General features: G+C 33.5%; 1 protein-coding gene across 1 annotated transcript; it reads left to right on the forward strand.

Annotated features, from left to right (window-relative positions):
- Positions 1 to 267: 267 nt before the first annotated feature.
- LOC129809256 (J domain-containing protein-like) lies at positions 268 to 2,713 on the forward strand (the record flags this gene model as incomplete). The annotated part of the gene is made up of 2 exons (XM_055859069.1): positions 268 to 405; positions 475 to 2,713. Coding segments are annotated over 2 exons (348 nt in total), but the record flags the coding sequence as incomplete, so codon positions are not given.
- Between the last annotated feature and the right edge of the window lie 18,788 nt (positions 2,714 to 21,501).

The following is a 21,501-nucleotide window of genomic DNA, read 5'->3' on the forward strand; positions in this document are numbered from 1 at the left end:
AGGATGTGAATTTTAATTTCACGAAATTTCCCTGACCTAAAAGGTGTGCGCGGTGTGCCGGAGTCTTCAAGATACAATTCAACATTAATTTGTGATCAAAACGGATTGTAATTTTGAATGTTTTACCATAAGGAAGAATCTTTAAGGCATTAATAAAGTTTTCAAAGAAAAATCTGAAAATTCGGAAAATTCCAAAAATGGAATTAAGCTATTATATTTTCGCAAGTGCGAGATATGCAAAGTTCATCGTGTATATGTATATAATTCTTTGACGTTGACATATTGCAGGAAGCAAAGGAGATTCTCTGCGATCCTGAAAAACGTGCCAATTACGATAAGTGGCGCCGCAGTGGAATTTCAATCAGCTACAAGAATTGGGTGGGAATGAAGGAACACGTTCATCAGGTGAATATTTCAAATATGCAAGATACAATGGAAGAATAGAGGTGAATTATTGGAATTTCAATTTTCCAGTCAATGCATTGGTCCACGCCGAAGACTAAGGATCGTATGCTGCCGGATGGGGCATCAGCATCCAGTGGATTGTCTGCCGGTGTCCCGAATCCGGCTCATCGACGTGCTTCTGAGGGTGGAGCAGCCCTCTACTATGGCAGTCGCAAGCAGGAATGGGGCTCAGAGAATCCCAGTGAAGTCGTCAATAAATTCAGAAATTACGAAATTTAATTTAATCAATGCCAATTTTGAACTATTTTTATCTCATTATTTTGCTCAAGAGAAAACTTGTTACTTGTTTTGTTTTAATTATCCCTCGTTGATTTTTATTTGCACCATCCACCAACTCCTCTCCGGGAGGCCTTTATAGCGCTGTTTCAATAAAATTTATTTATAGTTGGCACAAGGCAGAAAAAAATCGCTATATGAGCGAACCAGACAAGTGGAAATCCTGTTCAATAATTTCCCCCCTCTTTCTGTTTTGGCCTCCTTTTTGTGTACCCCATTGATGTACAATTTCCCATATATATTAGATAACTGGGGAATATCCCAACCTTTGTAGTTCAATCCATTCCCATTTTGTATGAACAAAACCTCCCTACAAACATCATGGAAATGTTCATATTCAGTGGGAATACAGTTGAGAAAATCATAACTTGAGATATAAAAGGAAAATAGGGATATTCCTCAAGAAATTTTCTCCTTTCATCTTAAAAGATGGAAGAATGATGGACAATTATGCTTCAATTTTGCTTCTTAAGTCTAAAACAAAAAAAAAAAAAAATAAGAAAGGGTGCGTAGGGAAAATAAAGAACTAATGAACATCTAAAGGTGTAGCAGCTTTAGACAGAGACTAGAATAAAAAAAAAATAAGAAATTTCTCACAAAGACAGGAGAAAATAAAATCAAGTATTATGTATGCAAATATGAGTAAATAATATAAGATCCAAGAGATGACGTCAATCAAATTCTATATATACTATTGAAATAGATGAAACATATTTTATGCTAAATGTTTTAAAGACAATTTCCATGATATCTATCATACTGGATGTATGCTCTGAACCAATTTTTGAAGAATTAACATATTTTTATGTATAACGTAAAAGAGAAATAAACGATGTTAGACATTTATAGGATTTAGACTTTATAGACATAGATCATATTTTAATATAAATGTTGAAAATAAATCTATTTGAAGATATAAATATATTTCCATTTTGAACCCAGTATCATGTTGGTAAAATATGTTTGAAAAAAAAATGAAAATTAAGAGAGAATAAAAGAAATATATATTTATTGAAGAAAGCTGATGATGGAATATTTACTGTGAAACATTGTGAGATACATAAAAGGAATCACATGGTAGGAAATATCATAGTGAAATTATCTTTATGTTGTTGTTGCTGTTATCACCCATAAAATCTATATAAGTCATATGAATGTTTTCCGTTAAATGTAATATCACACAAAATAAAATATCAATGTGACATTTAGACGAATGGAATACTGTAGAAACTGCAAGTATTTATGTCTCCATTCGGTTCCACCCCAATAAAATATTGCATTAAAATACGTCACAATCCGGTGACATGGAGTACAGGATAGATAGAGTATATCCTCTATACTAGTAATAATGTTTAGAAAGAATATATTGACATATTCATAGCATTTTGATGAAGAATCATCTCAGTATAAAGATATTTGTGTAGAGATGAATACTCATATTGCTGTAATCCCCCGAAGAAAAAATAAACAAACAATCTATGTGAACATCTCATTATACGTGACAATCCAAAAAAAAGATGATATAATCAAAATATGCAAACACAATTTTATCAGTATTATGGAATAAAACTTGGTGGCTCAATCACCCTCCAACTGGCCCAAATGGAAAAACTCCACAGGGTATGTCCTTTTCCTCATTACTGTGAAAGAGCGATGAGCTTATCTTAAACTTAGAACCTTAAGGAATTGATTTTTTTTCTAAAAACAAAATTTATCCTGCATCTCTCAATAACATCTCATCCTTCTTTTACCACCCCATCAAAAGAAAAACCATAAAAAATAAATTAATGTTGTTCGAACCACACAAGTAATATTTGTCTCCCAATATCAGAAAAAAAAAATTTGCTGTATAAGAATCCAATTGATAACTTGATAAAAAAAACAAGCATTTTACGTGCAATGAACGTACAAGAACCCAATGGAATTTATTGTATCACTGTACCTCAAATAATATACCATTTAATGTGATAAATATGGATGTATTTAATGTTACAGAAGAAAAATAAATAAATACAAAAAAAATATTTTAAATCACATTGAGAATTTATGGAGAACCATAAATCTCTGGGGCTGAGCAGGGAAAACCCTTTTGCCCACCTACATGGCTTCCTTGCTGTATAAACTGTGAAGCGTGTCATTCGATTTATTTACCGTAAAATACGTGAGAAAGTAATTTTATATTGCGTTTGCTAGAAAACCGGGAAAAGCTAATTTAATTTGGTTAGTTGGAAAATTTGCGAAGAAACGCAAAACGGAACCCTCCTTACAAAGGGAATATATCGCAATGACGGAAGAGCAAATTGAATAAAAAATATTACATATATTATATTTAATATATTTTTTAAATTCTCTCCATCCAGCTTCTTAAGAATATGCCTCTCAAGTATATAATGTATTTCATAAATGTTTAAGGTTTAAATATTTAAAACAGTATTATAAAACCAGTTCGTAGAATTCCTTTAAATTTAAACCTTCAAGCTAGAACGTAACAAATTCCATGATTAAGCTCATTATTTCATCTTAACGTATTTTTTACAAGCCCCAGGAGACCTGAGATATTACGAAATTTATTACTATACAACTTGGCTGCAGACCATTTTTTCTATATCACGAGAATCACGAAAAGAAATCTACTTTCGAAATCATTCCTGGATACACAAGATAAACTGTTACTTGGGATTCTCTAGACTCACAGCCAGAATTCGATTGTCCAAAAGTGTCTCAGCTAAAAGGTAAATAGCTTTCTATTTACACAAAATATCGTTGATGTTCGAAAAATTTTAAATAGGATTTCGAAATTTTGGTTATGAAAATTCGCACAAGGGTATAAAAAGGACAATGGACAGAATGGTCCAACCTTTCTCCACGAATTAGACCTATACCTAGGGGCCTCTCGACATTTCATTTTTCCATTCGTTTTTGCATAGAAGCACTGAAGACTATTGGCAAATTTTTTCCTAAAGAGAATTGACTTATGAGTCTGATATATTTCGAAATCGTGCATAAAAAGCTATCGAAAAATACATAATTCATAATGTTCGCCGAAATAATACAAGAACTACGAGCCAATTTGTTAGGATCGCAGTGCAATATTTGCAAAATTTTTACAAGGAAAAGTGAAAAATAGCTTCAGTTTTTATTAGGCTTGATGGGCCCCTGTCTACACCATCGAATCGGTATTGGCAAAGGTAATAACTTTTGTTCCGGGACCAACCTCAAAAGTATGTGGAAAAAGCACTAGAGCATAAAACATATGTGACGTTTTTCTAACAATACTTTTTAAACAAAACTCCTTTTATACAGTAACGGTTTATGTTTATATTATATTGGTTGTTTCAAAGAACAATTTGTAAAGGAAGGCTCAAGGAAGATTTTTCTAGAACAAACAATAGCTTTATCATTTCATTTTTCCCTACAATTTTCCAGATCTTCCTGATAAATCTTCAAAAAAAAATTGAATATCCCTAAAATTCATAAAACGGATTCTCCGTAGGGAAATGTCTCCAATGCAGAAATATTTTCTTAAAAAAAATAGTTGAAACCTCTTAAGGTCTAAGGGCCCTAAAAGATATCGTTATTCAGAAACTTTGGATAATAAGTTCAGAGTAAAAATATGTTAAGAAAGCCACTATACTCTGAACTTTTTGTATTTTTTTTTTGATAACGGCCCCTTTTCAACCCTATAATTTTCAACAAGCCTAGCATCTTTTCTAAAAAGAATATTTCTGTAAAGGAGACAAAAAGTTGCAATACTTTTAATGCAATTAAAGGATATTCAAGGATATTGAGGAAAATCTGGATGATTGCAAGGAAAATGGAGAAATAGGGAAATGGTTTCTTCCAGGAAATGTTCATTGAGTTCTCCATTCGAAATCGTTCTTTCACGCCAACAACTTGCGATACGCTGTTATTGAGAAAAAAGAAAGTTCCATAAAATAGTCCTATCCATTGCTTAAGAAAACTTACTTTAAGATATCTTAGAAACTTGACGTGATGGACTAAGGACTCCGAAAATACCGATGGTTTCCCAATGCACGAAAAAAATTTTCATTTTATTGCCTTTGCAATGCTCGATGGCTTTAAAACAGGACAAGTTTGTATGGGAGCTACCAGATACACCAGTCAGAGGAAAAATATAAAAATATAATATTTAAAGCTTAAGTCATATGTCGACTTTGAGCCGAATTTCATTAAGATCGGGTAAGCAATTTTCGAGTAATAACTGACAGTCCTTTTTGACGTGGGTCTCGGTAATTTTTAAGTCACACACTAATACCTACAAAATGGCCCTAGTCCTATCTCTGGCTAAGGGTTGGACCAACGACTCCTGTATATGTACCATAGACTAGAGGTAGAGGTTTGAATGTATTTGATAGTCACTTTTAAGCGCTTGGATTGGTGCGGTACTAGTCACGTGACTCTCCCTCTTTTTTCTTTCTTCTCAATTTTGCCGCGCGGTTGAATTTAACACTTCGTAGAACCCTAACTAAAAGTGTCACGGAAGGACCAAGTGGCAGCCGCTGCCACTCATCAGATTTTACATAATATTTTAATATTTTTACATATATTTTAACATTCGGAGCCTCAGTCAGTTCTTTTCTTGTGTCTGAATCAGAAATTTCACCTCCTTGGGTACTGTATCTAAAGATTTCTAACCATTCGATGTTTTCATCTTTATCAGAATCATGGAGTAAGGGAAAGTGGTCTGCCTTTGAATGCGGCAGCCTTTGAAATTTTAATTTTTCTCTTATTTTTCAAAGCAAAAATTCTACTTTATGAACAATAGTTAATACTATTAACTATTTTCTATCAACTTCGCTTAACAAAATGGATTTTGAGCTTTGGGAAATAAGAGAAAAATTGAATAATTCCCAAAATTATTCATATTTCCCAGTTCAATATTTCCCATAATTCTTCTCAATAATTTGCAAAAACACTTTCAATTTGTTCTTTTAAGACTTTTATACACTAACAATCAATAAAATTACATCTGCAGAACGTCAAACTCCCATATAAAATGCAAATGGCAGCAACTGCCACTTGGTCCTTCCGAGTGCAGTTTTTTGTTTTTGCAATATATTTACATTAATATTTAATTTATATTAAAAATTTTATAACGAAAAAATAGCCAGATAAATTCTGCACGCATTCGATCAGGCCTCCAGGCGAAATGATATATTCTTCTCTATAAAAAAATAAATTGAAAACTAAATTGGCAGCGGCTGCCACTAGGGTCCTTCCAAGTGTTAAATTTCATTACACTCATTCTTCATCTTTAATTCGAGAATCTCTGCTCTGTACCAAGTAAGATTATGATCTATAATGATCGAGGTGAAATACTTATTTTTTTTAAAATACTTTTACAGGCTTGTGCTTCTTTGCTTCACTATACATTCACTTGTATTTCATCCTTCATTCATTGATAAGAAAGGTAAATTTCTTTAGATTCTGGCTAATTAACCCTTTAAAAACGTGACACTTTTTAGCGACCGAAAATCAACAATAAAAATTAAACCGATAAACAAAATTTGTCAAACGTTTTACAACCTTGGAAAGTCTAACAGATTCTAATTCAGTGTTTTTTTTTGCTTCCATAAACGTTAAGGAAAAAAACAGACCAAAAATTTAAATAGTTTTTCTGGCAATACTCTTTATGATTGTCAATTTTAGTCAGTGATGAAATTGTAAGTAAGAAGCGAAAAATACAGAAGTACTGAAAATTAAAACGTCTTTAACCAAAAGCAAAAAGCATTGTCCTCCTCTTTTTCTCATCATCATCTCTTTCATATCATCGGCGTGTCGAGCGAGTGAGTGGGGTGAGTAGCAATCGGCAAAAGTCGTTGGGCTTCGAGATACCTATCGGCGACTGGGTATGTATGAGTAAAATTTTCTACCTTCTGTCTATGATAATATGAAGGAGTCGTTGGTTGGACCAGCTAGCATACATTTCTGCCCATTGTGCTTTATGAAGTCTCTTAAATCTGAATTTCTCAAATTAGAACGACATGACAGTTGAATTCAAAGTGTAGTATGAGGTTATGTTAAAAAATCATATTGTGGATGATTAAGAATCGTATTTTTCTGCAGCTTTCTGAATATTTAGCCATATTATAATCGTATAAAATGAAAGGCGAAAATTTGTGAGAAAATTATGGGCATTTCTTTCAAAGTCCAATTTAATCTCACATAATTTTAGTTGTTTTTGAAAATATCGTTCGAATTTATGAACTCAGAAATGTCATTCATCACCTTCCCATAAGAGTTCGAATTTGGAAGACTGTACTCTACCACAGTAAGAATCTGTCAAAAAGAGGGTCCGCCTTGACGCCTTGAGTAATATATTACCATTTGACATCTCTCTCCGATATATAGGTTTATATACCAATTCGAAAGTACATCAGAAAGAAGTTAACTTAAAATCGTTAAAACCCATTAGAAGCTCGAAAATTTAAACCGACGATTTCTAAAAACAAAATGAATAAGCTCATGACAAGGAAAAATCAAAATTTAAACATTTTGCCATCCATAAATTCCAAAAAACACTAATAAAAAATCCCTTTTTGTAGCAAACATTTAAGCACTGTTGCTGATGATTGAAGTGTTAAGAATACTGAAAATTCGAAATGGAAGAACATCCAGCGCTAAAGCGGTGAATATGTGAACTTACACTTTAGACTTCCGATAGAATTTTGAATAGGTTTGACTTGTTTTTGGAGTGGCTTTGTCTCTTCGAAAGATAATTTCTGAGCAGAGCCATACGGGACCGAAAGAAAGCCCGAAAATTCACATCATCCACGTTTAGTTATGCAAATAAGGATATATACTAAATATGTGTTTAAACTTTAAACACATTTTCCTTCAGAGCTCTGTGAACTGAGTCCGAGATCAATTTGTGAGTTGGCTTCAAATGTTCAAATTAGCTCCATATAAAAATTTAATTTTCTCCATAACAAAATGAAGATTGACATGTTGACACTAGAAAATCGAACAGTCAATAACACTTAAGCCAACATATGGACGAAACAAGAATTAAATTTTTTTTTTTGTTTTTGAAACCAATCTTCGAATATTTCTTCTCTTGGGGTAACTTCGGCTCTGAGCACTCCCTCGTTTCGTCTTATTTTCATACTTTGGTAAGTAATTTTTAATAGATAGATAGATAGATAGATATGTTCCATATTCTATAAATTTATGTTCTATAACTTCTTTAAATTGAAGCATTATGCTCAACGCACAATAACTATTGTTTGTAAATATGTTTTCAAAATTTCCTATTAGACAAAACGAGATAACTAGATCTCTGTTTCATTCACTCTCATTGAAATGTCAAAAACATGTTTACAAAACAAAATTTATTGTGCGTTGGATATTACATGAAATTAAGTATATACTTATTAAATGCTTAATAAATACTTAATGCTTATTAAGTACCGTAGATACGGGTGACTTTGACCCCCTCCTGTTCGTGAGCTTTTCTTTAAATAGCACTTAATGATGGTTTTTATCAATCCGATTTACAATGTCTTAGCGGTAAGGACTATTCTTACATATTAGAATTAAAGAAAAGTTTTACAGTAGGGGTCAAAGTCACCTACGAAGGAAAAAGTCACCTGCATACGGTACTTACCTGACATTTTCTGAAAATTGCAGGAGATAATTTAATAAAACCCGTTAATTAAAATGAAGTTTAGTACGTAAAATTATAATGAAAATTATAAATTGAAAGTGCACCAAAAATAGTGAATCATTCTCAGCAAAAGAAAATTTAAAAAATTATAGGGTAAGTGTGCCAAATTCCGGCCAGCTTGCATTTTCGGCCACCTTTTTTGTTCCTCGAATTTCCATGCATTTTTAGGTTTTGTATACTCTTGAGATTGTGCAATGCAAAAAATAACAAAAGATGTAGGGGAAAGTGACCATGCTTGATACGATCCAAGCTTGATAATAACTATTTTTTTCCTATGTTAATAAATAGTTATGACTCATCGCAATACATTTCAATAGCTGGTGCTAAGCCTCACATTTCCTAAAAAAAAATTAGGATCCCAGCTCTTTTTTCCTAGTTTCAGGAAGCAAAAATCAAAAATAGGCCCAAAACTGTAATTTCGATACATGATATTTCATAAGTATTTCTTAATTAATGTCGCTGTTCACGAAAACTACTATCATAGGCACATAGAGGAGTCATCAGTACTAATATTTATGTAAAAATATTTTTACTTGGTGGACACTGTTTTTGTGGGTGGTAACAAATTCATAAATTCTACTTGTGTCCATCCTATATTTTAAGAAGGGTCCATGAATGATAATTTTAATGTGGCAACTATATCATTAGATGTGATTATTTCATAATTACACATATTGCAATCCGCCAATTTTGTAGCCCAACGAAGTGAATGATGCGGCTGGTTGTGCAAGACTAAATTTTTATTCAATTGTCAATATATTAATTAGTGAATGAGGGAAATTGGAGTAAGGAATGGAGTGGGAAGAAGGTGGGACTGGAATATGGGAAGAAAGTTGCAAGGGGTTTGCAACATTTTCCTCCCCATATAGGGAGTTTCCGAAGGAAACAAATGTTAAAGTTGTGGAAAAAAAAATGGAAATCGTATTGTAGTAGATGGAATCGAATGGAAATCGTAGTGTAGTGGGTGCGATGGAATACAATACAAAAGTTGGTTAGTCTTACAAATTTTACAATACAAATACATTGGCTTTATAAATTGAAGTTAAATTTACCCAAATCAATATTAAAAATTCCTGTTTATAGTCTTTCATAATTAACCCTTATTTATCAAAAAATTATAATTGATTGTATTATAGATTTCTTTTGACATTGTTTAATGATATCTACTTATTATTTTATTTTAATTAATTAATTTTTTTTTTAAAATTTTTTCAATACTTTTTCTTTCCCCTTTTTGAAGTAGATTATTCCTTAACTTTTTTTTTCTTTTCTATTTTTCTATTTTTTTTTCTTTTTTTTTTTTAAATTTTTACCCATAAAATGAATAGATCCCTTTAATAAATGATACAAAAATAATATAAAAATGAATTAAAAAAAAACCTTTTTTAAATCATATAAAAGTAATTGGTTTACCAAAAGTAGCTTTTCTATGCAAATATATAATTTTCTATAGTGTGACATAATTTATTCTTGGTACTTGTTGACGGAGAGATGGATCTACAACTGCGTTAGATGAATCATTTACAGGTGTATCAGGTGGTTGCGAAATCGATGGCTCAGTTATTACTACACTTTGGCTCGGTAATAGGGCAATCTGTGGCGTTACTTGCACATTAGAAGACTGAGACTGTAATACCGTATTAGACTCGGTTTTCGGAACAGATTTTTTGAAAAATTTATATAAGAAATAAACAATTAAAATTATCACAAGTACAGATGGTACTGTAAGGGATGGAATTAATATGTTATTGTTATCTTCAAGTCCATCAAAATCCGAAAATGTTTCCTGAACTTCTTCAATTTTATTTTTAAATTCGTTAGTTCGTTTTATTAAAATTTGCAAGTGTTCCGAATTTGTATTCGAGGTCAGAGTTACAGGGGTATTATGCATAAAATATTCTTTAAAAGAAATTTGACTAAATTTTAAATTTTTGTGAAAGATATATGGCGTTGAAGAAAGAGTAATTTTCGGAGGTGCATGAAGCTGAATGCCTTTATCATTTAAATAACAACCTGTTCTCAGTTCAACTACACCTTTTCTCTCTATTGTACGATATACAGGATTTCTATCCATCCTGCAAATTATTTGAATTTTTGTTGGCTCTTGAACAATATACAGATATGTGTTACGTTTTAAATAAATCCAAATACTATGGTCAAATTCGTAATTTGTCAAGACACAGTAATCAGATTTATTTTTCAAGATTGATACTTCGCAAGATGGAACTATTGACGAAAAGAGTATATGTGCGTTACAGATATAGAGACTATTAACTTTAGTACATTTTTGATACTGAATATCCGAAAAGAGAGTATATTGTTCCTGAAGAGTATCAATCGCAATATACTTGTATTGTAATTTGGCGATATGACTACGATTTTCTTCACGAAAAGGTAAAGCAAGGATTTTATGAAGTCGAAATTCCTTGTTTTCGCACAATGGGATATTTACCAAAGCTGTGATTTGAGTTTTATTAGAAATTATAAATAATTTTGCCACATTATAAAACTGTGACACTGATAAAGGAGGTAACTTAAAATGTTCCGGAAGTCGAAACGTTACTTCTTGAATCGCTCTCTCTCATTTTGTCGGGGACAACAAAAGAGGATGACATTTCCCATAAGTGGCTGTAGTAATTATTTGTAACAAATTGTTTAATTCATGTTCAATGTTTTCGGATTCCAGTTGAAACTCAATTTCTGCATCGCTAAAAAGTTCCAAAATCGATATTTTTGTATCTATCTGCTTCACTCTTTGCGAAAGTATGTACAATTTTAGAGCTAATTTTGAAAGTCCTTCTCTCGTATTATTTAGTTCCGTAAGAGTGGAAGAAATGAGGCTTGTCTGAGTATTTACAAGATCACCCATTCGCATATTTTCTTTATGGACAATATCTAATTTGAATCTCATCTCTTCAACATCTTCTTCGGTTGCGGTACCAAAGAGAAGCTTGGTACCGTAACCTATTAAATTCATTAAGCCACGCTTTTGCCTACGAGGAGTTAGAAGATGATCAAGAATTCCAAAAGCTTCCTTAATTTGACCTATCCTGGTATTAATTCTTGCCTTAAAATTGTTACAATCTTTAGTATCATTATGCAGCTGAACACATGCATTTACAACCCTGACGGTATTTCTTTCTAAACTGTTTATATTAAGTTCTAAATCTGGAAAATGTACGCTGGCGATGATTGTCCAGTGTCCTTCAGTAAGACAAGTCTCTCCTAATTCCTGAACGTAAAAATTTCCTGAATCCTGTAGCTGAGTGATCATGATTTTGTCTGTCGTATTTCCGTGAGCTCCCGTACCGACCGCAAGGAGTATAAACAATCCTGCAACTACCGCAAAAATAATTTAATATCGGATAAAATAAAAGAAATAGATTTCAGCAATGAAATCAATTTAAACATTTAAAGGAAAATTATTCTATGAATTTAGTTAACAAATTGTTGTGAAAAACTTTTTCTCGATTGCCAATTCGGATTGTAGTATTCAAGGGAGAGTTTATTTTAGTAACCACGTATGGTCCCTTGCGTCTGGGTAGCAGTTTAGAGGACTCTCCTTGTCTCGGAAGTGATTTATTTATAATGAGTATCTTATCTCCTATTTTAAATGAAACCGGATTTAAGTTAGAATCGTAATACTCTTTACTCTTTTGCTTGTTTTTGGCAATCATTTCCAAGGCGAGTCTCTGAGTATACGAAAGTTTCCTTCTTAAATTGGTTATATAATCATCAGGAGTATAAATCGGTACACCTTCCTGAGAAATCAAAGAATTCATATCAAACTTTTCCCCAAATACTAATTCGTGTGGGGTGTAGTTGTGCGCCTCATGAACAGAGGAATTGTAGGCCGCAACAGCCTTTGCGATCCACGTATCCCAGTCTTGAGAATTATTCTTAGTGTAAATACGCAGATACTCTCCAAGACCTCTGTGTGATCTCTCAACTCCCCCACTCGTCTGAGGGTGCCAACTACTAGCCTGAATCTTCGTGATTTGTAATAAACGACACAATTTCTTAAAAATATCCGAAACAAAACAACCACCTTGATCGCTGCATAACTGAATTGGGACCCCATACAGACAAATAAACCGATCTACGAAAGCTTCCGCGACCGTTTCTGAACTTTGATCTTTCAGGGGTACCGCGACCAAATATTTCGTAAGGTCATCGTACACGGTCAAGATGTATTTATTTCCACTTTGTGTCTCCGATAGTGGACCTACAATGTCTAGACTGACTTTATAAAACGGATACGGGCTTGACGATGTAATAGCCATTTGCATTCGCGTGTTTCGCCGGATCTTATTTTTTTGGCAGGCCTCACACCGTTGGACATATCTTGAAATTATGCGTCTCATATTTTTGAAAAAATATGATTGCTTGATCCTCAGATATGTGCCCTTGATACCCCGATGTCCAGCAAGAGGACTTTCATGAAAAGTTTTAATGATATCCTGAATTTTGATTGGATCTTGTAAATATTTAATTTTCTGGAAATACATATTGAGATCAATTTTGGATTCACGAAAAATATAATTTATAATCCGTCTAATAATATTATATTCCAAATGCTTTATATCCAAATTCGTTTTATCAAAATTTATTATTTGAATTTTGTTTTCTTCAACAAATATTTTTAATTTAGAAAAAGCCATGAAAAGCGTTTCATATGAAATTCGTGCTACTGAGGGCATCTTCATCAAAATTACAAGACTCATTTGGGTCTGATGTGTAAAGATTTTAAAAATTTCTTTTGAGTTTAAAACTGAATTTAAAGTGGACTTTTCTATATTTGGATAATCATCTGGACAACTATCCTCGGGAATAAAATAAAATATATTTCCCGAGTGATTCGGTTTTAAATTTTCAGACTTTATTTCCAGCAAAACTTTGGGAATATCTATATCTCTTATCGATGAAAAATGTGGATATGAGTCAACGGCACTTATTTTTGCTGATTTGGATTGTGCCCGTGTTACGACATTGATATTTTCCTGATTATCCTGCGGTATTCTCGATAAAGCATCTGCATTTGAATTTTTAGCACCTGCTTTATAAACGATTTTATACTGATACTCCTGTAATGCCAATCGCCATCTCAATATTCTTGAACAGGGGTCTTTAATACTATAGACCCACTGTAGTGGCTTATGGTCAGTTTCAATGAGAAAGGGACGTCCAAGCAAATATGTTCGAAAATATTTACAATAATAGTAAATTGCTAACGCCTCTTTCTCTATCGTGGAGTAATTCTTTTCCGAAGGGCTTAAAATTCGACTTGCATAACATATCGGATGTCCATTCTGTGAGAGGACTGCACCTAATGCATGATTACTTGCGTCAGTCGATAGTGTAAAAATTTCCGAAAAATTAGGAAATTGTAATACTGGATAGGAGCACAATTTATCTTTCAAAATTTTGAAATTTTTATCGCATAGGGATGTCCATTCAAATGGTACATCGTTTTTCGTTAGACGTGTAATGGGATAGGCAAGATCCGAAAATTGTGGTATGAACCGACGGTAATATGAAGCAAGACCTATAAAAGATCTAACCTCTTTGACGTTTTTCGGGGCTGGATAGTTCACGATAGCTTCAACTTTAGCAGGATCACAAGCGAGTCCTTTATCTGATATTCGGAACCCTAGATATATCAGATCAGTCTTCGCAAAATCGCATTTTTCTGGATGCAGCTTAATGTTAAAGTCCGATAACCTTTCAAGAACTTTTGCAATTTTCAAGAAGTGGTCTTCCAAGGTCTCTGAGTAGATGATGATGTCATCCAAGTAGGACATACATATACCATCTAACAGATTCCCAAGAACATTACGCAGCATTCTTGAAAATGCTCCAGGGGCACTACAAAGCCCTTGTGGCAGTCTTTTGAACTCGAAGTGTGAGCCCAAAGCGCTGAAAGCGGTTTTCGGTCTGCTCGATTCTGCGATTTTCATCTGAAAATATCCAGACGCGAGGTCCAATGTTGAGAACCATCTACTTTTACCCAAGCTATCAAAAATATCATCGATATTCCCGATCGGATATGTATCCGGGACCGTGATCTCGTTTAATTTACGAAAATCTATCACGATTCGATAACGCGGGTTTCCTCCCGAATCAGGTCTTTTCGGCACAATTAAGACAGGTGAATTAAATGGACTATAAGAGGGTTGTATAATGTCGCTATCCAACATCTCTTGTATTTGCTTTTTCACCTCCGATCTTAAATGAAATGGGAACCTATACGGTTTCTCGTTAACGATGCCTGCGCCAGGCATTGTCCTGATTTCGTATTCTTCACTCTTCGCATAGGATAACAAATCTCCCTTTAAGTGAAAGGTATTCTGATATTTCTTAAATATCTTCCTTAATATATCGCGATGATCGGCAGAGAGAGAGCCATTTATTTTCACGTCCTTCATGATCTTCTCTATCCTATCCTCATCATTAACTGAATTATTCCCAATCAGATCTTGTACGGGATAAATATCATAATTTTTAAGTGAAATAGTGCGTGGGATGAAAGAGGGTATCTCGATTTCATCGTCACTCACATTTCTTATCAAAATTTTTGCTTTGTGATTTCGCGGATATACAAGACAGTCCGGAATGTGAACCTCGTGACCCAATTCTGGAGCAAAACACAAAACTGCCTCCTCATCACTTAAAATAGGGACTTCTATAATTATTGACGAGTGAGATGGCAATTTATGTGTCGTTGCCCTGAGATATGGTGTTACGTTGTCCAACAATGCATACACCATTTGTTTTGTATATTTTGGCCGAATTGCATAATTTTTATTATTCACGGTGTCATCTTCTTTTCGCGCTCGCGCTGAATCATGTGTGTAATGGAAACTTTCTTTTGCGTCAATTGATGAACTCAAAGAGGGTTCATTTTGTTTTTGTGGAAAGGGATCGATTGACAAATCATTTTTGAAAATTGCGAAATCGGTACTTTTTGCATGTCTATTTGCGTCATTGGGCAAGCTCGTGGAGAGTGCATTTCCGTTGTTTTCATGAGAACCAGAGGAGGGTTCATTGTCGTTTGAGACTTTTATTTCCATTATTTCCTTAACTACTATATCATTATCCTTAAAACTAATTAAATCTATATTCTCAATTTCGCGATTTTCAGTATCTTTAGACATTTCTGTTTTTAATTCGTTTTTCTTGATCCCATGATTTTTCTTGTCGCATTTTTCATCTTCCATTTCGATCTTCTTAAAATGACTCAGCGTGTCAAAGGTAAATGGTACCAAAATATTTAATTTATTGAAAATTACGTGTCTGTATTTGAGATTTATTGATGCATCGAGTTCTTGCAACAAATCTCGACCGATTATTCCATCAAAATAGATATGATTGCACTTAGGAAAAATTTGAATTTGGCAATCAATCGGGAGAAATCTGGTAGAATAGAAACCGAGGCTTAAAGTGGATGTGCCAAGGGTATGGAGGACTCCAGAGACAATTCCTCCTACGGGGACTGAATTAGATGACATAATTTTTGTATCTGGTAAAAGGCATGAGCTCTTTATGAATGATCTTCTCGCTCCAGTATCTACGAGAAATTTCAGCGGAATATTTGGGGGGCTTGCGGATGTGAAAACATCAATTATTGGTGTATTATCAAGCTCTCCCGCTAAATAATGATGAACATATTCTAAGGATTGAGGGTCGACAGGGGATGTTAGGGTGCCGACCCCTCGCAGTTTCCCATGTCATTTGACACAGTAGATTCTTCTGACTGAGGGCCTAAATCGATTAAATTAACGCCTGAATATGATCCATTTCTGTTTGGTGCGATCATTGATTGATTTCCTCTTGGAAATGAAGTGGAATTCAGTGGGGGTTGAAAGAAACTTTGTGAATTATTCCCCCGAGTGATATCAACACTCATTGAACCATTTGGATTTCTTTGCGCGAATGAATTTGATCCACCAGAGTTGTTAAAATTCGTTGGATTCTGCGGACGTTGTTGGAAAGAATTTGTATTGGAACCTACAAATGGATTCTGAAAATGGTTCATCTGCTGAGATGTATTAGGGAATGAATTCTGAAAATTTCCTTGCGTTTGAAAGTTCGGGAAAGGCGACTGATATGAATTTTGATAAGGATTAGAAAATAAAGCGCCATTTTCTTGTGAGGGAAATCTTGTGGAATATGACCATGGATTTGAATTATTTCCTCTGCCACGCCATCTGAGTCCTCTAAAATTTCGTCCATTTCCTCTGTATTGAACATCACCGAAATTATTATTTCTCTCACCAAAGGTCATACCCTGAGGGGATTCCTGATTATATGAATTTTGTTGAAAATTATTCAATCCATGATTTTGAGAGTTCTGCGGATCTTGGTGATAATTCCCTACTTGCTGCATTCTTTTAATTTGATTTTCAGCAAAAACAAGAGCTGATTGCAAAGTATCAAATTGACGGGATTTTACCATGATTTGTACAGCAATATTTCTTATAGAATTCCCAAATGTTTCAATAGCTAACCGAGTATTTGATTCTAAGATCATGGGTGTAATTTTTCCCGCAAGATTAGCTGAGTACGCATGATTAAGTACATCCAAAGCTTCCTGCACTCGTGTAGCAAAATCTTTTAAATTTTCACGCGGTTTCGCGGTAAGGTTTTGCAAAGCTATCAATGAATCATTTATGCTTAAGTCGGGAAAGATCGCTCCTTGTAACTCCGTTCTCAAATCTTCATATCTTATAAAGCTTGAGCCTTGCACGCGCACAAATATATCTGGGCTAATTTTGAGTGCTATAATCCCGATAAATTCTGGGTCTTTGGCAAAATTGGGTGTCGCGAAGTACCGTGAATAAGCTATATCACATAATGAGAAGAAAATAGAAGCTACTTTTGGCTCACCCGTTAGGATGGGAATATTCCTGAAGTACTCTTTGAAGCTCAGCATCGGGCCATCTGTGTTGGAGCTGGTATTGTTGGTTGAATCTTCTGCAGTACCACCGCCATTCCCAAGAAGTCCTCCTTGATTGGTTTCTGGTGGTGTCCTGTTTAGCGGCATCCTCGTTGAACTCGCTGGAGAAAAGTCCCAATCAAGTGTGTTTTGCCGGTTGAATAAATTCCTTCGTGGAAATTCTGGTGTGGTGACAACAGGCCAATCTCTTATCTCCTCTAAAAGAGGGGTTATTCCTGCGATGGAGTTTGAGCGGTTTCCCAACAGTCCTGGTGTTCCAAATGATGTCCCTTCGTCTCTGGGAAGAGTTCTTGAGTTGTCTGGTTCGATAACAACAACTCTTGTTCTTAAATGAAGACTCTTCCGATTCTGCTTTCCTCCTTTCTTCATCCAAGAATTTTCTGCTTCTTTACTTCACTACTATCACTTTTTGCTTATCACTTTAAATTTAAATTCTTATACTTCATACACATATATATTGCATCGATCCGAAATGGGCGAAAACACCAAAAATGTAGCCCAACGAAGTGAATGATGCGGCTGGTTGTGCAAGACTAAATTTTTATTCAATTGTCAATATATTAATTAGTGAATGAGGGAAATTGGAGTAAGGAATGGAGTGGGAAGAAGGTGGGACTGGAATATGGGAAGAAAGTTGCAAGGGGTTTGCAACAATTTTATCGACAATTGACATAATCTTCAACCCTGTTGCCTGAATTTTAAGGTTGCAGAATGACATTTTCATGGACTCAAAGTGAAAAAATGGTTTTCGCTAGCGCCCTAATGTCATAAAAACATGGCTTAGAAAATATACATAAAAGTGATTTTAAAACTAATAACCAGTCTTACAAACGACTTAAGCAGATAGATTAGAGTTCCGTCTAAATATTGATGTGGAATTTTTTGTATCCGGTGAATTTTTTGCAGTGAAAATGGGCCTCCGAATTGTCGAATCAATTATTATACAGGAAGGCCCCGGACCCAACTTGTATAAAAATCGCTACTGAATTTCCATTTTCTTCTTGAGGAAAATCTAAGGATTTCCAAGAACTATTTGGGGTTGGATTATGAACCTAATAAGTGAGACATTTTTTTGTCATAGTGGAAGAATCGCTTCGGCTTGTGTGGTAATCATAAAATAATCACAAACCTTGGACATCATTTTACAGTATCAAGTATGGTCACTTTCCCCTAGCTTCGATGAACAAAATGATCTGAAAAAGGCATTGGAAGAATTCTCAAAGGGCAAGAAACTATGAGAATGGAGGTGGCCGAAATAGGGCACCAAAGTTATGTCTACATTTTTATTCATTTTAAAATGTATTAAGAATGACTTCAGAGTAAATAAGGACGATAAACTGTCTGCAAGGTTCTAGGCAACACTCCTTAAGTAGAAGAAATAAAAAAATTAATTTCTATTAAAGATATTACATTTCAAACTTGAGACTTTGGCGCTTGCATGCAACTATGCCGAAATTTGACACACTTACCCTAAACTAGCATTCTCCGTTCAGTTTTAAGGGATTTCTGTCACTATGTAATTTTTTATTGACCAATTTTTATTATTTTTATTGACTAAATTTTGTTTTTAGTGTAAAAGTACCTATATTAAAAATGCTGAAGCAAACATTGAAAGGCTTGGACTGATTTGATTCGCTTTATAAGGAGTTCTCGTAAGTTAAATAAATATTTTATCGCAAGCTATTTAATAAAATTTTCCTGAACTTTTCCAAAAGCTTTTTCGGCAAAAAAGTTCCATCGCTAGGAAAAGACATTAACGGCGAACTGGAACAAATTGACCAAAGAAAGTAACTTTTCACCCCAAGTAATAATTTTTTTATAAAAAAAATTTTATAAATAAAACCAAATAAAACTATGTAGAAAATTCTAAAACGGATAACGTATTTGTATTAGGTGAGATTCTTTACTATCTCACCTAATATTATATTCCATAAATATTCACTGATGTTTTCTACACACTATAAAAAAATTTCTCTTAATATTGTAGAAATCAGTATTTCTATTAAGATTACAGCGGTCATCATGTGAAACTTGTGAGTTCTCCTCTCGAGAACGGTTCCGCACCGAGGTATTCGTGGAGAGAAGGACCCAGTCTTGGTTCAATCGAGAAAACAGGAGCATGAAGCTTCATGTTCCAGGTCTTGAGGAATAAATAATTTGGTTACTTCAAGGCCTAGGACAACAAAATTTGACATTTTAAGATTTCTGTTAATATTTGACTATTGAAGAAAATGTGATAGTTTTAATTACAAAAGCCAAAAGAATTCGCTAAAGCCATATATTGTCGAAAACTTCATATAGTGTCCAAAGACCATAATGCATAAATATGATTTTTTTTATAAGTAGGGTCGAAGGAACATCTCTTTGACAGGGAACCCTTGTTGACCCTTTTGTCAAAATATTGAAATTTATTTAATGTATCTAATAAAACGTAAGCAATATGACGTTTTTCTGTAATATACCTTTTCTTATAAAGAGAGATGTTCAAATTTAATATCCTAAATGATACAGAGTAGGGTGTCAATAGGCCCTGACATGAGTTCTTAAAGTGTCAATAGGTATCCCTTTCACACTATGGTATATTTATATAAAAATATCAGAAAATATTCTCAAAATATTATTCCTATGCTTAAGAGCTTGATTTAGAAAATCTTTTATGGCAAAAAATTAAAAAAAAATATATTCTCTCCATTTAACATGAGAAATGTCAATAGGCTTTAACTCACAATAGGAAGTTCGCCAATTTTAACACTAAATAATCTACTTAAATCTTTAAGCATTTAAGCTCATAATTGAAGGGGGATGATCATTAAAATTTCAGTAGTCTTATTAAATCATATTTTAGTTAAATGGGCATTTGCTTTATCAAAGTCTAATCTTCACTAAAGTCTGTAAAATCTAATTTATATTCTGCGATAAAATTGTTTATCTTAAGTTTTGTTTCTTTAGGCCTTTAACAACAAACTTGACATTTGTAATGGAAATTTCTAATATTGTTTTTTTTTTTAATTTTAAAACTTGATTTCGAAAATCTTTTAAACCTATAATGAGGAAAAAATTGAGAAGATTTTAAAATATAAACCACAGAAGGATGTAGGGCAATTTTGAACTGGGATACCTTTGAAATACGATTTTTCTTCTATTTTTAAATGGAAGTGAACTTTACGATGATATAATTTAGTTCAACAAGGCAATTGCGAATCTAAATTACATTATGATAAGACTCAAATTATTTTAAAAATAGGGAAAAAGCCCAATTTCGGTAGCTCAATTTAAAGGTGTGTCCTTCTCCATATCCTAAATCATTACACTTATGTAATTATATATACAATAATTCTTGTTAGAACTATACTACCTTGGCTGATTGATTAACACTTTGAATGCTTTCAAGCTTCAGCCAATCAAAGAACACTGTAGAATTGGAATATTTTATAAGCATGAAATATTTATTTAAATATGAGTAATGGTTTGATTTTTATTTTCTAATTCTTTTTGAATATTTATGCCAATTTATGCTGACTTCATCTTACTTACCTTTAATTTTCTATTAACATTATAGCTTTAAAATTTTCTTACATCTTGGTAGAAAAATTGTTTGGCTCCAAGAAGCTTTTTTAAAATATTTTCCTAAAGCATTTAAAATAAAAAAATGAATTGTTCAACTTTTCCTGTCAGTTCACAAAATTAGGACACTTTTATTCCCAGGATTTGAAGAGCTTTCGAAAACATTTCTTGTGGGTAACAACATCAAGAAGTACTGTTTTCAGTTTGTAAGAGAATAGAAAAGTGCTGAATATTTCATGGAACACGCAAGAAACTTCTAAACTTGCACAGGAAAACCACATTCAATCGATACGTTCGAAAGAGTTGATGGATTCAAAAGTGGTAATGGGAAAATGATGCAGGGAAAGAAGTTTCATTTTCACAAGCTGCCACAAAAAAATGGTTTGAAAGCAAACTGAAAAAGAGCTTTTTAAATCAATAACGAAGTGAATTGTAAGATTTTTCTCCTATACAGACTCTACATGTAATTTAATACCAATCTAAAATGAATTTGCCAACAAAAAAAGGATTTTACAACTCTCACTGGGTCAACAGTAAAGTAAAACACCAAAAA

Source organism: Phlebotomus papatasi, unplaced genomic scaffold (genome assembly GCF_024763615.1).
Source record: "Phlebotomus papatasi isolate M1 unplaced genomic scaffold, Ppap_2.1 HiC_scaffold_53, whole genome shotgun sequence".
NCBI classification, from domain to species: domain Eukaryota; kingdom Metazoa; phylum Arthropoda; class Insecta; order Diptera; family Psychodidae; genus Phlebotomus; species Phlebotomus papatasi.